This window comes from Schistocerca cancellata, chromosome 6, assembly GCF_023864275.1.
Source record: "Schistocerca cancellata isolate TAMUIC-IGC-003103 chromosome 6, iqSchCanc2.1, whole genome shotgun sequence".
Classification (NCBI taxonomy): Eukaryota; Metazoa; Arthropoda; class Insecta; order Orthoptera; family Acrididae; genus Schistocerca; species Schistocerca cancellata.
The window spans coordinates 110,694,610-110,713,086 of NC_064631.1; the positions used below are offsets into that span (position 1 = coordinate 110,694,610).

The 18,477-nt window shown below is 44.4% G+C and overlaps 1 protein-coding gene across 1 annotated transcript in view; it reads left to right on the top strand.

The window, feature by feature from the left end:
- The window catches only part of LOC126191048 (DNA methyltransferase 1-associated protein 1), a 127,192-nt gene that overhangs the window by 60,938 nt on the left and 47,777 nt on the right, over positions 1 to 18,477 (top strand). Inside the window, exon 3 of the mRNA XM_049931760.1 lies at positions 3,932 to 4,095. Within this exon, the coding sequence (XP_049787717.1) occupies positions 3,932 to 4,095 (164 nt within the window). The remainder of the gene's footprint in view (positions 1 to 3,931; positions 4,096 to 18,477) is intronic.

Sequence of the window (18,477 nt, forward strand, 5' to 3'; positions counted from 1 at the left end):
ATTTCTTTCCCCCGTTCCTGTCAATTGTTCCCTTATGCTCTCCCTGAAACTCTGTACAACCCCTGTTTCTTTCAGTTTATCCAGGTCCCATCTCCTTAAATTCCCACCTTTTTGCAGTTTCTTCAGTTTTAATCTACAGGTCATAACCAATAGATTGTGGTCAGAGTCCACATCTGCCCCTGGAAATGTCTTACAATTTAAAACCTGGTTCCTAAATCTCTGTCTTACCATTATATAATCTATCTGATACCTTTTAGTGTCTCCAGGGTTCTTCCATGTATACAACCTTCTATCATGATTCTTAAACCAAGTGTTAGCTATGATTAAGTTGTGCTCTGTGCAAAATTCTACCAGGCGGTTTCCTCTTTCATTTCTTAGCCCCAATCCATATTCACCTCCTATGTTTCCTTCTCTCCCTTTTCCTACACTCGAATTCCAGTCACCCATAACTATTAAATTTTCGTCTCCCTTCACTATCTGAATAATTTCTTTTATTTCATCATACATTTCTTCAATTTCTTCGTCATCTGCAGAGCTAGTTGGCATATAAACTTGTACTACTGTAGTAGGTGTGGGCTTCGTATCTATATTGGCCACAATAATGCGTTCATTATGCTGTTTGTAGTAGCTTCCCGCATTCCTATTTTCCTATTCATTATTAAACCTACTCCTGCATTACCCCTATTTGACTTTGTGTTTATAACCCTGTAGTCACCTGACCAGAAGTCTTGTTCCTCCTGCCACCGAACTTCACTAATTCCCACTATATCTAACTTTAACCCATCCATTTCCCTTTTTAAATTTTCTAACCTACCTGCCTGATTAAGGGATCTGACATTCCACGCTCCGATCCGTAGAACGTAAGTTTTCTTTCTCCTGATAACGACGTCCTCTTGAGTAGTCCCCGCCCGGAGATCCGAATGGGGGACTATTTTACCTCCGGAATATTTTACCCAAGAGGACACCATCATCATTTAATCATACAATAAAGCTGCATGCCCTCGGGAAAAATTACGGTCGTAGTTTCCCCTTGTTTTCAGCCGTTCGCAGTACCAGCACAGCAAGGCCGTTTTGGTTATTGTTACAAGGCCAGATCAGTCAATCATCCAGACAGTTGCCCTTGCAACTACTGAAAAGGCTGCTGCCCCTCTTCAGGAACCACGTTTGTCTGGCCTCTCAACAGATACCCCTTCGTTGTGGTTGTACCTACAGTATGGCTATCTGTATTGCTGAGGCACGCAAGCCTCCCCACCAACGGCAAGGTCCATGGTTCATGGGGGGGACATACCTTCATGTAGCTAAAAAATGTGGTTATTGTAAAACAGTATTGAAATTGGGAAGGGAGTAAAAAATGTCTCCCTGTGTATGGCGAAGTTTACATTATTTATCAGTATTGTTATTTGTCATATAATGAAATGGATGGGGGAAGAACTGTTGGTCTACCTCCACATCCTATCTGTGAACCCAGAACACAGTAATTTTACTGTCATGTGACCACTGGTATACGTATGTTAATGGTGCATGAGGTAGGTTAGCATCTTACTTCTGAATAGTATATATAGAGAGAGAACAAACTGCCACATTAGAAATGACCAGAATTTAAAGGAATGGAATCTCCAAGTTGTAATATCAACAATATAAGGAAAAGATAAGTTGCTACTTACCATAAAAGTGACATATTAAGTTGCAGATAGACACAACAAAAAGGCACTTTCACATTAGCTTTGAGCCAAAGTCTTAGTCACAAAAGGACACTCTCTCTCTCTCTCTCTCTCTCTCTCTCTCTCTCACACACACACACACACACACACACACACACACACACTCCTGTCTCCTGTCTGAACTGCCAGAGGTGACCATCATGTGTGCATAAGGTGTGCTTGCTTGTATGAATGAATGTGTGTGTGTGTGTTTCTTTTTCTGACAAAGGCTTTGACTGAAAGCTAATGTGTAAGTGGCTTTTCGTTGTGCCTGTCTGAAACTTAATGTGTCATGTTTACTGTAAGTAGCAATATATCTTTCCCTTATATTACAGAATTTCAACAACATTGATGTCGATAAATTTTATTTAGAGCAACATCTAGAAGCGTATGTGACAGAAGAATAATTTAATAAGAAATCCTTTGAAAGTTATCTGTGTATTTAGAATCTCCAGAAAACTTTAATGTTCTCATAAATTGTCTTGAAGTTCTTTTGATTTATTTAGTATTTTAAATTAGAAAAACAAGGCAGGAACAGTGGCCACTGGTGAGTATGATATAGCTTTTCTGAAGACTCTCCCAGTAAACATTTATTAGAATCAGAAACATGGTCATTCAGTTGAGTTCTTACTTGGATAGCTAAATGTTTTAAAAAGACACTGGTAAAATCTTTAGATACAAATCTAATAAACTTAACTTGCAGCAGGCAAAGTTCGTAATACTGCTAACAGACCCAATTAAAGTACAAGAAAATACCCTAGCTGTTGGGACTAATATTTCTTTTCTTGGGAAGGAAAGAGGGATAGATTGTGGGAAGAATAGGAAGGAAAAGAAGTTGCTTTAAACCACAGAGTGAGAGGAACCCACTTGTAGTGAGAATGGTGGAAGACAAAGGTCTTGTACTTGTGTGTGTGTGTGTGTCTGTTGACAGTACTAAGAATTTTGCCTGCTGATGGTAAGTATAGGCCAGCATTTAAGTCTCATAATTATGAAGTTTTCTCATGTGAATTTTCCTTTGGATACAGATTTAATGAACTTGTAAAACTAGGCATGTTGTTCTTCTTGTTGACTCATAATACTGATCAAGATATGAAATTTATTGTCTGATTATGGGTGGGTAGTAAATAAACCAAAAATTAATAATTTAAAGGGACTGCTCAAACATGTGAACTGGAGAGATTTCTATAGTGCTCATGATGTGAATGACAAAACAATTTTATTAATACAGATATCATCTTGTTGAACATCTGTTTTCACCTAGATGAGTGGAATAACAATATCAAATCTATAATGACCACAAGAGATTCACAGGATGCTCCAGTACCCTAATAACGTACTTGAGTCACAGGCACTTAAGGTTTTTAGTACTTTATTCTCTCTTTTGACTGTTCTTAACATGACACCGTAATCCTCTGGAGTGTAAGTACTTATTGAAGTATAGGAAACAGATGCAGTGTGGCTGAAAACACCCACTAAACTACATTGTATCTTCCCAACATTTGCATTGCCATTCTCTTTTTTCAATACTACAAATTTTGTGTCAAATTTCTGCTTCAAAAACTCTGAAAGATCCATCGTTGTACAATTAAAGTAGAAATGTCACTTAAAATTAGTGTATATTACAGTCAAAATAACAGTAATCGTCAATTGAAATGTTGCTTTGGTGCTGCAGTGCTCTCTAGGTGAGGGCTTGTTGGAGGTAATATGCCTTTCCAGCGTGTGTACATGCATATTCCAGTGGTCACATGATGTTCGGGGGGCAAATACATCTCACGTAATGACCATGACAGTAAAATTGGTGTATTCCAGATTCACAGACAGGATGTGGAGGTAAACTAACAGTTCTTCCCACACTCATTTAATAATACAATAGAAGGACAAATAATAATACTGGTAAATAATGTAAACTTTGCCGTACACAGGGAGACATTTTTTACTTACTTTACAATTTCAGTACTGTTGTACAATAACCACATAGCAATCTCAACCAATTACTGTCTTTCAGTTATATGTAGAATTCACATCAAGTGCACTTTGTATTTTGTATTCACAAAATATTGCCAGATATAGAAATCATAATAATTCTCCAAAAATTCCCAGGATTGCACAGACCTCAGACTCTGGACCTCTGGCTTCCTAGCACAACACTTGGACAACATGCTATCAGATTTTATCCAAACATTTTTGTAGTCTTACTACTGCTAAAGAATGCTGTCTGATATCTGTTTTAGGGCAGGGCTACAAACAAATGAAAGCTAAACTTGGAATGCGGAAAGTACGTCCATGGAAGTGGATGCCTTTCACAAACCCTGCACGCACTGACGGAGCAGTGTTTCATCACTGGCGTCGTACTGTTGATGAAGGAAAGGATTACCCATTTGCCAAGTTTAATAAGGTAAGTGTTTGTGTTTTGTTTCAGTCATTGTACTATGTGATAATATTGAAGCTGCTAATAGTTGTCACTAATCCCTATAAAGCGTTATAGTATTCCTGTAAGAACTCACTATAGCATCATTTTTCTACTGTATTGTCACATTGAATCCAGAATCACATCGTAGTTTTTAGAGCATGGTCGTCAACAAGAACCAATAGTTCAATTTGAAAGCGCATTTACTGAGCACATATGAAGCACTTGCAGAGCTGAATCAACTGCCTAAGCATAGTGTGCTCCTTCTTATACACACAAGTAATGTTCTAGCAAATTACAAAATTTCATAAATAAGCAAGTCTCACAAATCAGAAGCATCAACTCATAAGTATTCACTGGAGGCAAGTATCGTACAGGTGGCCTGCACGTCACCAGCCAGAGACTATGGTTGCTTCACCAAAGTGGATATGCACAAACAGCAGCATGCTAATTCAGACTGAATTGCAGATTCCTGGATCTGGATCTAACCAGTCATCCTTAGTATGGCAGTGCTGATGGATATTTGCATTCTCATTGAATTGTTATGTCCTTATGGTCACTGCAAAGATTAAATAAAGTTACTTCCATTGTGGCATCATGATTGTTGGACAGATTTATGTTTCTTGTATGGAAAGCCCCTGCTGTTGAAATGCTCCTCATTAATATGATAGGGCTTTATGCAGAGGACATAGACAGTGTCTCTGCACTTTTGTCGCCTCGCTGTTGGATCACCATCTTTGACTTTAGGGGTTAGGATCCAGTACAGGTCAAAGCTGCACTGTAATTATTATTATTATTATTATTATTATTATTATTATTATTATTGCATTTTAAGTTCTGGTGATGAGTGTTTTATTATAATCATCATGAGCATAATTGGGTTGAAATGGAAATAAAGTTATTTCAACCTCGCAGCAGCAAATCAGGAAAAATGGTGAGAAGCTTGTAAAGCCCTGTTGTGCCTTGTTTTATATGAAAAGTCATGACAGACAGTATTGTCTCTCTATCTTTCTGTTTGACATCAATGTACATTGATGTAATGTCTGCCAACATACTATTAAAATGTCTTGTGATGTCATTCGCCATTATGTGGTTGGCTGTTCTCATTCTGTGGACCACATTGCATTGCAAAACTGCTTCGACACGAGTCTCGATTGAAACACTTTTTTACAATCAGAGATCATTAGCATGGTGCTTCATGCTTCAAGATTATGTCTTCTCCAATGTACCTGGTGATTTCTGGAGCTTCAGCAGTGGGCACAGCTCTGGTGATAGTGTAGTGGGTGGGGTAGTCAGTGTATGCTATCATGCATTTATTCCCATTTGTTGACTTGGGAAACCTCTCCAAGGGGTCAAATTCTGATCATGTGAAATCAAGGAATTGGTGCTAGGCACATGTTTCCATCTTTGGCATGCTCTACGGTGGCTTACAAAATGTCTGACAGTTTGGTAGACCACTAGCTAATGACATTGGATTCTCAGTCTGTCAAGGGTCTTCGTAAATTCCAGGTGACCTGATGTTGGAGCATCATGAAAATACTCCAGAATGAACAGATGGAAATGGGCTGGGAGCACAAGCAACCATTTCTGTCCTATTGGATTGTAATTCCTTTTATGAAATATTCCATCTACATCTATCTGATTACTCTGCAATTCACAATTAAGTGCTTAGCAGGCGGTTCACTCACCCACCTTCAAGCTGTTTCTCTTCTGTTCCACCCATGAGTTGCGCATAGAAAAAACGAGCACTTAAATCTTTCTGTGTGACCTCTGACGTCTCTTATTTTATTATGATTATCGTGTCTTCCTATGTAGGTGGGTACCAACAGAATATTGGTGATTGAACTTTCACGAAACTCTCTCCCCTATTTCACAATAAAACAAAATGAGCTGCTGCTCTTTGAAGTTTTTTGATGTCCTCCGTCAGTCGCATCTGATGGGGATCCCTCACCACACAGCAATAGTCCAGAAGAGGGTGGTCATATGTGGTGTAAGCAGTCTCGATAGTAGATCTGTGGCACTCCCTAAGTGTTCTGCCATGCCAATAAATTACAGTCTTTGGTTTGCTTTCCCCATAATATTACCTTTGTATTCATACCAATTTATGTTATGTGTAATTGTGATCTCTAAATGTTTAGATGAATTTATAGCCTTTAGATTTGTGTGACTTATCATTTACCAGAAATTTAGTACTTTAGTACTTTTCAGTATTTTGAATCAATTATCACCTTTTGCACTATACAGGTATGTTGTCTAAATAATTTTACAATTGGTTTAGATCATATGATGACTTTACGAGACAATTAATGACAGAATCATCTGCAAACAGTCTGAGAGGGCTGCACAGACTGTCCCCAATGTCATTTATGTAGATAACACTTTCTTGGGGAATGCCATCTGTGGCTTCTGTGTTACTCGAGACTTTCCGTCAGTTACTTCAAACTGTGACCTTTCTGACAGTAACTCACAAATCCAGTCACACAGTTGAGGTGGTACTCCATAGGCATGCAATGTGATTAGAAGTCACTTGTGAGGAATGGTGTCGAAAGTATCCTGGAAATTTAAAAAATTGAAATCAATTTGACATCCTCTATTGATAGCACTCGTTACTTTATGAGATAGCACTCATTACTTTATGAGAATAACGAACTAGTTTTGTTTCACAAGAACAATTTTTTGGGGGGATCTTTGCAGACTGTATGTTAGTAAATAATTTTCTTTGAGGTAATTCATGACATTAGAACACAGTATATCGATCGTAGCCAGTGAAACCCACGTAACTGCATTTTGTTACATTTTACAGGAGAAGTAAAAATGGTGCCTTAAAGAATAATATGAAGTGACGCAGAAAGTTGCTACATGTGTAGTTATATAGTAGAATCATAGTTATTGACAGATTAGAGAAATCCATGCACTTTCAAATCTCTCTTTGGTCACGGAGTTATTGGTTGCTGTAATTTCTGCATCAGTCTGCATTAGTCTTCATTAGTCTGCATTTGTCTGCACCAGTCTGTACCAGTCTATAGTCAAGTTTCAGTCTATGCCTAATAAGATTACCATATTCCTGTACATAGCCATGAAGAGAAATGTATAGACACATTGTCAAGTATCAGAGAGATGTGAGAATAAGATTAACGTACCAAGACCAAAGGAACTTCAGATTGTCAATTGTAAACAGCATCCAGAATCAAGTTACGTAATGTCTATGATTTTTATTATTTTAATAAATGTGTGTGAAAATTAATTAAGTTCTGTTTAAAGTTGGTCACCGTCAATCTGCTACTCTAAGAGTGCAAGTGGCATTTCTATCATCTGACCTAACAGCAGAAGATAAACATGCCACGATAAGACCACGAGACATACTGCTGACACTCGCCTACTTCGTTAAAGCGACAAGTCAAATAATCTGATGGTGTGTGTACCGAAGGTCTACAGTACGCACACCACAGTTTCAAAATCCTACTGCAGATCGACTTTAGTGATATGGGTCTGTAATTCAGCATATTACTCCTCTTTACTTTCTTGGGTATTGGTGTGACATTGGCTAAATTGTCCTTCGCCTGCTGGTTCGAGGGTCAGAATCGACTGGAGTTATTCCTGCCTGTCATAAGAGGTGACTAAAAGGAGTCTCCTACTTTCCAGCCTGAAGTATTATGGTTGCCTGTTAGGGTTTGACATCCACATTTTCCAAATTTTTCAGAAGTGTGGGCCATCTGGGGAAGGACACATGTATCCATTGTGCGCCTAATATTCTCATGCCTCTGTAACTCCACTCGTAATCCAGCCATTGGGCAAGGACACCTTACAGGGTGCGTAATCTACAAACCTTGTGCATTGTCATCTTCTGCACCCATAATAATAATGAATCTTTTCACACCCAATGTCCAGTGCAGTAGCCAGTCCATTGTCAAGGGGCCATCATTTACCCTCTTACTTGTAGCCCCCTGACAACACAGGAATTGCACTGCTGCTGCCTGAGCGGCAAATGCCCCACATATGCCAAGCAGCAGATGCCCAGCTTCGTGGGGCATCAACACTCCTGACAACAGTCATCGTGCCAGGTGGCCTTTGTTGAGGTTGGATGGCACCTGTGGGGACAGACAGTCCCTGGTCAGAGTGGGTGGCCTCAGAAAAGATGACCCGCAGTGAGGCTGACCAAGTCATCTTTTGCTGATGGCTGAATAGCCCCAGCAGTCTCTAAGAAAGGAATGCTATACTTCAGTGCTGAGAAGTATGATCCTAAATTGTTCCCTTCCGTGGCTACACCATGGGAGAAACATAGGGCTATAGAATAAACAAAAGGTTTTGAACACTTGGCATATTTTTTTATTTAACTAAGGCATTTGAGTGTGTTGATCACAAAATATTGCTCGAGAAGTTGGACCATTATAGAATACAGAGAGTAGCTCACAATTGGTTCACCTCTTACTTTAGCAATGGACAGCAAAAGGTCATTATTCACGATGTTGAGAATGGCTATGATGTGGGGTCTGAGTGGAGTATGGTCAAGTGGGGGCTGCCCCAGGGATTAGTGTTGGGGCCACTCCTGTTCCTTATTTATATAAATGATATGCTCTCTAGTATTACAGTTAACTCTAAAATATTTCTGTTTGCTGATGACACTAGCTTGGTAGTGAAGGGTGTTGTGTGAAACATTGGTTCGGTTTCAAATAGTGTAGTTCATGACCTAAGTTCATGGCTTGTAGAAAATAAACTAACTCTAAATCACAGTAATCCTCAGTTCAATTCAACAAAACCTGAAGTTTTAATTTCACAGAATGGGCATATGATTAATGAAACTGAACAGTTCAAATTTCTAGGTGTTCAGATAGATAGTAAGATGTCGTGGAAAGCCCACATTCAGGATCTAGTTCAAAGACTTAATACTGCCATTTTTACTATTCGAACAGTATCTTAAGTGAGTTATCATTCGACACAAAAATTAGTCTACTTTGCATATTTTCATTTTCTTATGTCATATGGTATTATATTTTGGGGTAACTCCTCCCATTCTAAAAGGTATTTTTCAGGCAGAAACAGGTGGTCTAAGCAATAAGAGGTGAAAGTTTACGAACCTCTTGTCGACCCTATGCATGAGTCTGGGTATTTTGACATTGGCCACTATATATATATATATATATATATCCCAAGAAAGCTTGATCGGACTTCCTTAACTCTTGTACGGGAAGGTGTGCAGTATACTGCTGCATCCATTTTCAATAAGCTACCACTAGAATTCAAAAATCTTAGCAATAATCCACGTGCTTTCAAATCAAAACTGAAGAGTTTCCTCATGGATCACTCCTATTCTGTCGAGGAGCTCCTTGAAAAATTAAGCTAATTCTTGTTGCATTGTTGATTGCGTATACTTAAATTTATGGACTGACTTTTTTGGGTTCATAAACATTTATTTTTATCTGTTATTATCTTTATGTCGTAATTTCATGTACTGACACGTTCCATGACCTTGGAGATTTGCTCCTCAGTTTGGTCCTGTGGAACCTGATGTGTAAATAAAAATAAAAAAATAAAGCCGAAAGAGTCATATTAGCCTCAATATTTGGTTTGCAGCAGAACTGATGAGGACTCCTTTCTGGCTACAAAGCCTCTATGTTTTGTTGAAAACCTGGAGGATAAGTTTGGGGAAATGACAGCACTGTCCAAAATGAGAAATAGGTCAGCCTTGGTTAAGCCAGCATCCCCAGCCTAGTCATGGGTGCTGCTCACCTGTGATAAGCTGGGTGATATTCTCGTTTCAGCGACTCCCCATAAAAGGCTAAATGTGGTCCAGAGGATTATTTTTCATTGAGACCTCCCATTTGCAGTCCGACGACAAACTACACACCAATGTAGTACAACGGGGTGTTCACTTCATTCGACACATTTATAGGGGACCAAAACATAATAGGGTTCCTACCAGTGCCTTCATCTTGAATTTTGAGGATAATTCATTACCTGAAAATGTCAAGGTGATGGTATACCAATGTGATGTAAAACCATACATCCCTCCCCCTGTGTGGTGCTGTAAGTGCTGAAGGTATGGGCACATGTCTTCCTGGTGCAGTTCCAGCACCACATTTAGAGACTGAGGATGCCCATTGCATCCAAATACTCCATGTGCCACTCCTCCCACCTGTGTCAACTGCAGAGAACACCACTGTGCCTGCTCACTGGACTGCATGGTTCTTCAAAAGGAGAGGAAAATTATGGAATACGAGATCCCAGACAGGCTGACTTACCAAGAGGCTAAAAAGAAATTTGACCAGTTGGACCCCATTCGGTTGACATCCTTCTGTGCTGCAGCTACAAAGACATTGACCTTGCCAGTGACGATAGTCCCTTTGTCTCTGCCTCCAACAGCGGGCCCTCAGTGTTGTTTCCATAGCACCTACTTTGAGAGCTATGTCCCCCCAAACACTGAGGACATCATCAGTCCCCCCCAGCCGGAGAAGCAACAGCCTCCTCCACCCCCTCTCACATGGAAGGGGTCCCCAAGGTCTCACCCCATGCAAAAGTGGACACCAGCCAGTGGCTGAAGGAGCCACAAGCTGCTGGTCAAAGGGCTTCACACTCTTCATCTGTACCTGAAGCTACTTCAGAGAAGCCCTCCCAGCAAGCCCCTAAAGAGAAGTGAGATCTGGTAAGAAACAAGAAACTCCGGTGACTCCCATATCACCACTTCCTGCCAGTTCCGCATCTGAGGATGAGGCGGAGATTGTAGCATCCCCCAAGGACTTAAATCTTGCAGATGCCTCAGCAACAATGGTAATAAATACAAGCACTCAACTGGTGGCTGCAGATGATCCTGAGGCATAAACTACCTCCTCGGTCCCTTCATGCCTTCCCGGATTACAGAGAGCATCATCCTCCAGTGGAGTGGTGGTAGTTTTTTCCCTCTCTTGGCTGCACTATAACAACTCTTAAGCATTACACCTGCTTTCTGTGTTGCTCTTCAGAAAAACCTAGTTTCTGGAAGCACTGACCCCCAACCTTTGTGGCTATCGGGAGGGGTATTACAAAAATTGCAATGACTGTGACAGTGTGTCAGGTGGAATGTGTACATATGTTCTTACCTTTGCCTACAGCAAACCTGTGCCGCTTCAAGTAACTTCAGAAGTTGTAGTTGTCAGGGTGAGGACAGCGAAGTAGATTACCATTTGCAACATCTACCTTCCTCCGGGTGGTGAAGTATCATAAAATGTATTGGCTGCACTAATTTCTTAACTTCCTCCACCTTTCCTACTTTTGGGTGATTTCAATGCCCACAGCCTTCTTGGGGTGGAACCAAGATTACTGGTGGTGGCAAAGATGTCGAGAATATACACTCCTGGAAATGGAAAAAAGAACACATTGACACCAGTGTGTCAGACCCACCATACTTGCTCCGGACACTGCGAGAGGGCTGTACAAGCAATGATCACACGCACGGCACAGCGGACACACCAGGAACCGCGGTGTTGGCCGTCGAATGGCGCTAGCTGCGCAGCATTTGTGCACTGCCGCCGTCAGTGTCAGCCAGTTTGCCGTGGCATACGGAGCACCATCGCAGTCTTTAACACTGGTAGCATGCCGGGATAGCGTGGACGTGAACCGTATGTGCAGTTGACGGACTTTGAGCGAGAGCATATAGTGGGCATGCGGGAGGCCGGGTGGACGTACCGCCGAATTGCTCAACACGTGGGGCGTGAGGTCTCCATCGATGTTGTCACCAGTGGTCGGCGGAAGGTGCACGTGCCCGTCGACTTGGGACCGGACCGCAGCGACGCACGGATGCACGCCAAGACCGTAGGATCCTACGCAGTGCCGTAGGGGACCGCACCGCCACTTCCCAGCAAATTAGGGACACTGTTGCTCCTGGGGTATCGGCGAGGACCATTCGCAACCGTCTCCATGAAGCTGGGCTACGGTCCCGCACACCGTTAGGCCGTCTTCCGCTCACGCCCCAACATCGTGCAGCCCGCCTCCAGTGGTGTCGCGACAGGCGTGAATGGAGGGACGAATGGAGACGTGTCGTCTTCAGCGATGAGAGTCGCTTCTGCCTTGGTGCCAATGATGGTCGTATGCGTGTTTGGCGCCGTGCAGGTGAGCGCCACAATCAGGACTGCATATGACCGAGGCACACAGGGCCAACACCCGGCGTCATGGTGTGGGGAGCGATCTCCTACACTGGCCGTACACCACTGGTGATCGTCGAGGGGACACTGAATAGTGCACGGTACATCCAAACCGTCATCGAACCCATCGTTCTACCATTCCTAGACCGGCAAGGAAACTTGCTGTTCCAACAGGACAATGCACGTCCACATGTATCCCGTGCCACCCAACGTGCTCTAGAAGGTGTAAGTCAACTACCCTGGCCAGCAAGATCTCCGGATCTGTCCCCCATTGAGCATGTTTGGGACTGGATGAAGCGTCGTCTCACGCGGTCTGCACGTCCAGCACGAACGCTGGTCCAACTGAGGCACCAGGTGGAAATGGCATGGCAAGCCGTTCCACAGGACTACATCCAGCATCTCTACGATCGTCTCCATGGGAGAATAGCAGCCTGCATTGCTGCGAAAGGTGGATATACACTGTACTAGTGCCGACATTGTGCATGCTCTGTTGCCTGTGTCTATGTGCCTGTGGTTCTGTCAGTGTGATCATGTGATGTATCTGACCCCAGGAATGTGTCAATAAAGTTTCCCCTTCCTGGGACAATGAATTCACGGTGTTCTTATTTCAATTTCCAGGAGTGTAGATGCCCCACTCATTTCAGTGTGGCACATGGCACATACTCGGCCATTGATTTCTTAGTTTGCAGTTCTGGTCTTCTACCATCTATACACTGAAGAGTTGACGATGAATTGTGTGGTAGTGACCACTTTCCACTCTTCCTGTACGTCCTCCAGCACCACTCACCTGGATGCTTGCCCAGATGGGCTCTTATCAATGCTGACTTGGATGCTTTCATGTCTGCTTCCACTGTTTGATCTCCATCACATGGCATTATCAATGTGGTGATCCAGAATAATACTACAACCATTGTTCCTGCAGAAGCATCAGCAGACCCTTGCTCCTCAGGTTGCTCACGGCAGAAGATAGTGCCTTGTTGGTTACTGGAAATTGCTGTGGCCATTAGAGATCGTAGGCGGGCCCTACAACGTCATAAGTGGCACCCATCAATGTATGGCCTTCAAATGGCTCCATACCCAGGTCCATCAACTAATCAAAAGACAGAAGCAGGAGTGTTGGGAATGGTACATCACCACTGGAATGCGAGTGTTGTGACTCGCCGATCATTCAAAGCGCCGCCGCACAATTACGCGCGTCCTCTACGTGCGGCGCTGTCTGCCAGCCATGCAGCAGCTGCGCCACCTAAGCGGCCAGCCGAACAGCGGCCGCTAGACTGGGACTCAGTGCTCATTCGAATGCTAACGTGTACACATGTCTTGCTTGTCAACTTACTCTGTGACTTATATGTGTTGTGTCGTTCTGAAATATATGTGTTAAACTTGACGTTATAACAATTGGCGATGGGGATGGGATTTTTCCTTTTCACCATTGACCCACAGGATTCCGTGGCTACTGTCGAGCAACTATTGCAAAATCTCCTTGAGCAGCAAACGCTTCTAACGGCGGCGATTCGCGATTTCGTCGCGGCGTCAAATGTGGGGCGTTTCTCGTCATTGGCTATACCTCCTTACGACAAGACGGCGGAAGACTGGTCTGATTATGAAAAACGTCTTCGACAGCACTTCTTGGCATTTCATGTCAGGGACGAACAATCATGTAAGTCTCTGTTCCTTTCCTGGATTTCACCTCAAATGTATCGGTTGTTGTCGCAATTGGCTTCTTTGAAGGATCCTGTGTCTTTGTCCTTTGCTGAAATGTGCTCACTTCTGTCTGTCTATTTTCAAAAGCAAACGCATGTGGTAGCCTCTCATGTTGCCTTTTATTGTTGTCATAAACAGCCACATCAATCCTATCGCGCTTGGGCTGCTGAACTTCACGGCCTCAGTCGAAAGTGTCAATTTGTTACTGACGTTCACAAAGAATCCTATGCCGATTCCATGGTACGGGATGCTATTATCCGGTCAGTGCTCGGCAAAGAAGTTCGGCAATGTGCCCTTCAGTTGGCGAATCCGACTCTAGATGAAGTTCTCTCCATTGCGCAGTCTTTTGAAATTTCTCGCGCCGCTGGTGCGCAAATAGAGGCATGTGCGCTGTTGACGACGCGTGCGGCGCGTCCCCGCCGGCCGATGTGGCCGCAGTGCGCTCCCATGCGCAGCCTCGGCCTAGCCGTAAACAACCCGCTAAGAAACTGCAGCAAAACCCCTGGCAACTTCCATTCATTTCCGGCCAACAGCTCAACATGCAAATGCTGATGGTCTGTCTCACCTTCCCATGTGTCCTGATCAGGCATTCGATAGGGACGAACTTCTGTGTTTCCACCTGGATGTTGCCGAGCAGCGGGTTGTGGATGGGTTCCCCATCACTGGGGACAGGCTGGCGGCTGCTATGGGTTCTGACCCTACCCTCTCCTGGGTTTTATGCTCTATTCAGAAGAGTTGGCCAGATCGCCCATCCGATAAGACTTCTGATCCGTTGCGGAACTACTACGCTTTGTGCTACCACCTCACGGCTGGATGGTGTTATCCTCCTCTCCACTGACAATGCTTCGCCGTGTGTTGTGGTACCTGCGTCTTTGCGTGCTTCGGTCTTGCGCCTCCTTCACCAAGGGCACTGGGGTGTGTCTCGCACAAAATCTCTGGCGCGCCATCATGTGTACTGGCCTGGCATCGACTCTGAAATAGTACACATGGTCGCTGCCTCCGGCCCTTGTGCGTCACAGGCCGCTGCCCTGAAGTCATCTTTGTCACCGTGGCCTTCGCCTGAGAAGCCCTGGGAGCGCATTCATGCTGACTTTGCGGGACCCTTTTTAGGTACTTATTGGCGCCTTGTAATTGACGCCTACTCTAACTTTCCTTTCATTGTCCGTTGCATGTCGCCTGCCACCGCGGCAACCACCAGTGCTCTCGCCCGCATTTTTTCTTTGGAAGGCCTCCCCTCTACTCTTGTTACTGATAATGGCCCTCAATTTGCCTCTTCCGAATTTGCGGATTTTTGTGCTCGTCACGGCGTTATGCATGTCACGGCCCCGCCGTTCCATCCACAATCCAACGGTGAGGCTGAACGACTGGCCCGCACATTTAAGGCTCAGATGCGGAAACTTCTGACTTCTTCTGCTGATGATGATGCGCTTCTCCAGTTTCTGGCATCTTACCGTTTCACCCTCATGGGCGACCACAGCCCAGCTGAGCTCTTACATGGCCAACAGCCCCGCACGCTACTTCATCTTCTGCGGCCTTCCACCTCAGGGCCGCGGGTGCCTTCACTTGGCTGGTTCACCGCCGACGACCTCGTCTGGGTACGGGGATATGGCAGGCGGCCAAAATGGAGCCCGGGCCGCATCTTAAGACACCGTGGCAGACGCCTGTATGAAATCCAGACGGACACGGGTGTTGCAGTGCGTCATTCAGACCAGCTTCGGCCTCATGTGCCAGCAACGCCTGTTCCGAATGCCACTACACCATCTTTGGCTCTACCTGACACTCGGGATCTTGGCATCTCTCAATATCACAACGCAGTCCTCTCACCGTCATCGCGATGCCAGCACAAGAACGGACGCCACCAGGAGACGTGCCCATGCAGGAACCGGATGACCATCCTCTGTCAGAGCAAATCTACTCGCCTCCTCCTCCAACGGACGCCGGCACATCGCCCATGTCTCCTGTCATATCAACTGGACTTGCCGCAACGGGCAGATTGGTGCATGGGGCTCCAGCAGATTCGACCTCTACGTCTCCTGTCATCTCGACCCGTTATCATCGGGGACACTTCCGTCTGTACGGGAAGCCTCCTCCTCGAGACTTTACGGCGAGTCAAACAACGCCTATGGACGTTAGCCATCTCCAGGACACCTCCATCAAGACCAGTGCAACAATTTCAAAGGGGGGAAAAGTGTTGTGACTTGCCGATCATTCAACGCCGCCGCACAATTATGCGCGTCCTCTACGTGCGGCACTGTCTGCCAGCCATGCAGCAGCTGCGCCACCTAAGCGGCCAGCCGAGCGGCAGCCGCTAGACTGGGACTCAGTGCTCATTCGAATGCTAACGTGTACACATGTCTTGCTTGTCAACTTACTCTGTGACTTATATGTGTTGTGTCGTTCTGAAATATATGTGTTAAACTTGACGTTATAACAGCGGGTCTCTCCTTTCCAAGTTTGGAATGAGATCAGGTGCCTTTATGGATATTAGACCCCTGCAGGTATACCTGTGATTTCCGTGAATGGAGCTATCAATACTGACCCAGATGCAATCACAGATCGTTTTGCTGAGCATTATGCATGAATCTCTACTTCTGAGAATTACCAGAACAAAAGCACTTATCTTTTGCTGCACACCATATTGAGCCATATCATGCTCTGTTCAGTTAGTGGGAATTTCTCAGTGACCTTGCACATTGTTGTCCCAACACAACCCTGGTCCAGACAGCATCCATCCCCAAATGATTAAACATCTATCAGCAGATTACCATGCCACATCCTTGCCATCTTCAGCTGCATTTTGAGCGATGGCAAATTCCTGTCACAATGGCAAGAAAGCATTATCATTCCAGTGCTAAAACCTGGTAAGACCCTGATAGATATGGATAGCCTCACTGACATTCTGTACAATCTGCTTGAATGTATGGTGAACCGGCAGTTGTGTTGGCTCCTTGAGTCTTGAGGCCATCTGGCTCCATCCCAGGGCAGTTTTCGCCAAGGTCACTCCACCACTGACAACTTGGTATATCTGGAGTCTTCCATCGGAACAGTCTTTTTCTGCCGTCATCACCTTATTGTCATCTTTTTTGACCTGACAAAAGCCTGTACACACACCTGTGCACTGACATTGTGCTGGCTGGGCATACAGTGCTGTGATTGCATGTTGGAAAGTGGTTGATGGTGCAGTGGGGATTGTGTTGGATGAGATGGGCAGAGGGGGAGAGAGGTAGGAGGCAGCAAGAGGATTGAGGGTGTATTCAGAGGGAGGTAGCATGTTTGCTGCCTAGGAATGCGGGAGTGCAAGGTGGGGGGGGGGGGGGGGAGGCATTTACACAGGCTAGGCATGTGATGCATAGATACCGGAATTAGTGTTGGTGTTTCACACAAAGGAGACGTGGATTGGGAGGGTGTGAAATGACAGAAGAATGGGAAATAGAGTGGAAAATGTGGGGACAGTGGGTTAAGAGAGACAGTCTAAGAGGGCTGCGGGAGTGAAGGATGTGTTGCAGGGATAACTCCGATCTGTGTATGCCAGAAAGGTTGGTGGTGGAGAGAAGAATCCAGAACAGAAGGGGTGGGTTGTGAAGCTGCCACTGAAATCAAGCATGTTGTGGTCAGCTTTGTTCTTGGTCATAGTTTGACAGGGGTCATCCATTCTGGTGAACAGCTCGTTGGTTGTCATACTGGAAATAAAATGAGCGTTTGGTGTCATTGGCCGGGATGCCCCATACGGGGCAAGTCTGGCCGCCTTGGTGCAAGTCTTATTACATTCGACGCCGCATTGGGCGACCTGCACACCGAACGGGGATGAAATGACGATGAAGACAACACAACACCCAGTCCCTGAGCAGAGAAAATCCATGACCCAGCCGGGAATCAAACCCGGGCCCCTTAGGACGGCAGTCCGTCACTCTGACCTTTCAGCTATCGGGTCGGACATACTGACAACAAAGCTGTGCAGTAATTAGAGCAGAATTGGTATACAGCATGGCTGTTTTCACATGTGGCTCTGCCTCTTGTGGGGTAGGCAATGTGAGAGTACAAGATTTCCCAGATGTATTTTGATCATAGTTTTTGAAATTAAATCATTTCATTGATTGAGGGGGAAATATCACGCCAGTTTTGAATGTAAATGAGCAAGTGTTATTAGCAGGTCTGTTTATTTGTTCATCTATTATTTTTCTTGAGGTATTCTGCATGAGCTTCGTTCCATCTCTGGAACATTAAAATGGTGACTGTTGTCATGACATGTGGACTGTTCAGTGACGGCAAAGAATATTCTGCACAAAGCATGACGTGGAATACCAATGACCAGAATATTAATAATGTAAATGCTGATGTATATACTCTTGCTTTTTTCTTTGTAAGCTTAGAGATGGTTCATAGGAAATGTACATAACTGATTAAGTTCAGATCACACTTGTAATAGAAGGCATAATAAAAGCTTTCATACAAATCAGAGTTATTGAGTTCTGGTTTTGGGTATGAATAGAGTTCTTCAACAGCCATAAGACAAGTTGAACAATGAATCAGGTGTCCACAGACTGCTCTGAGCTGA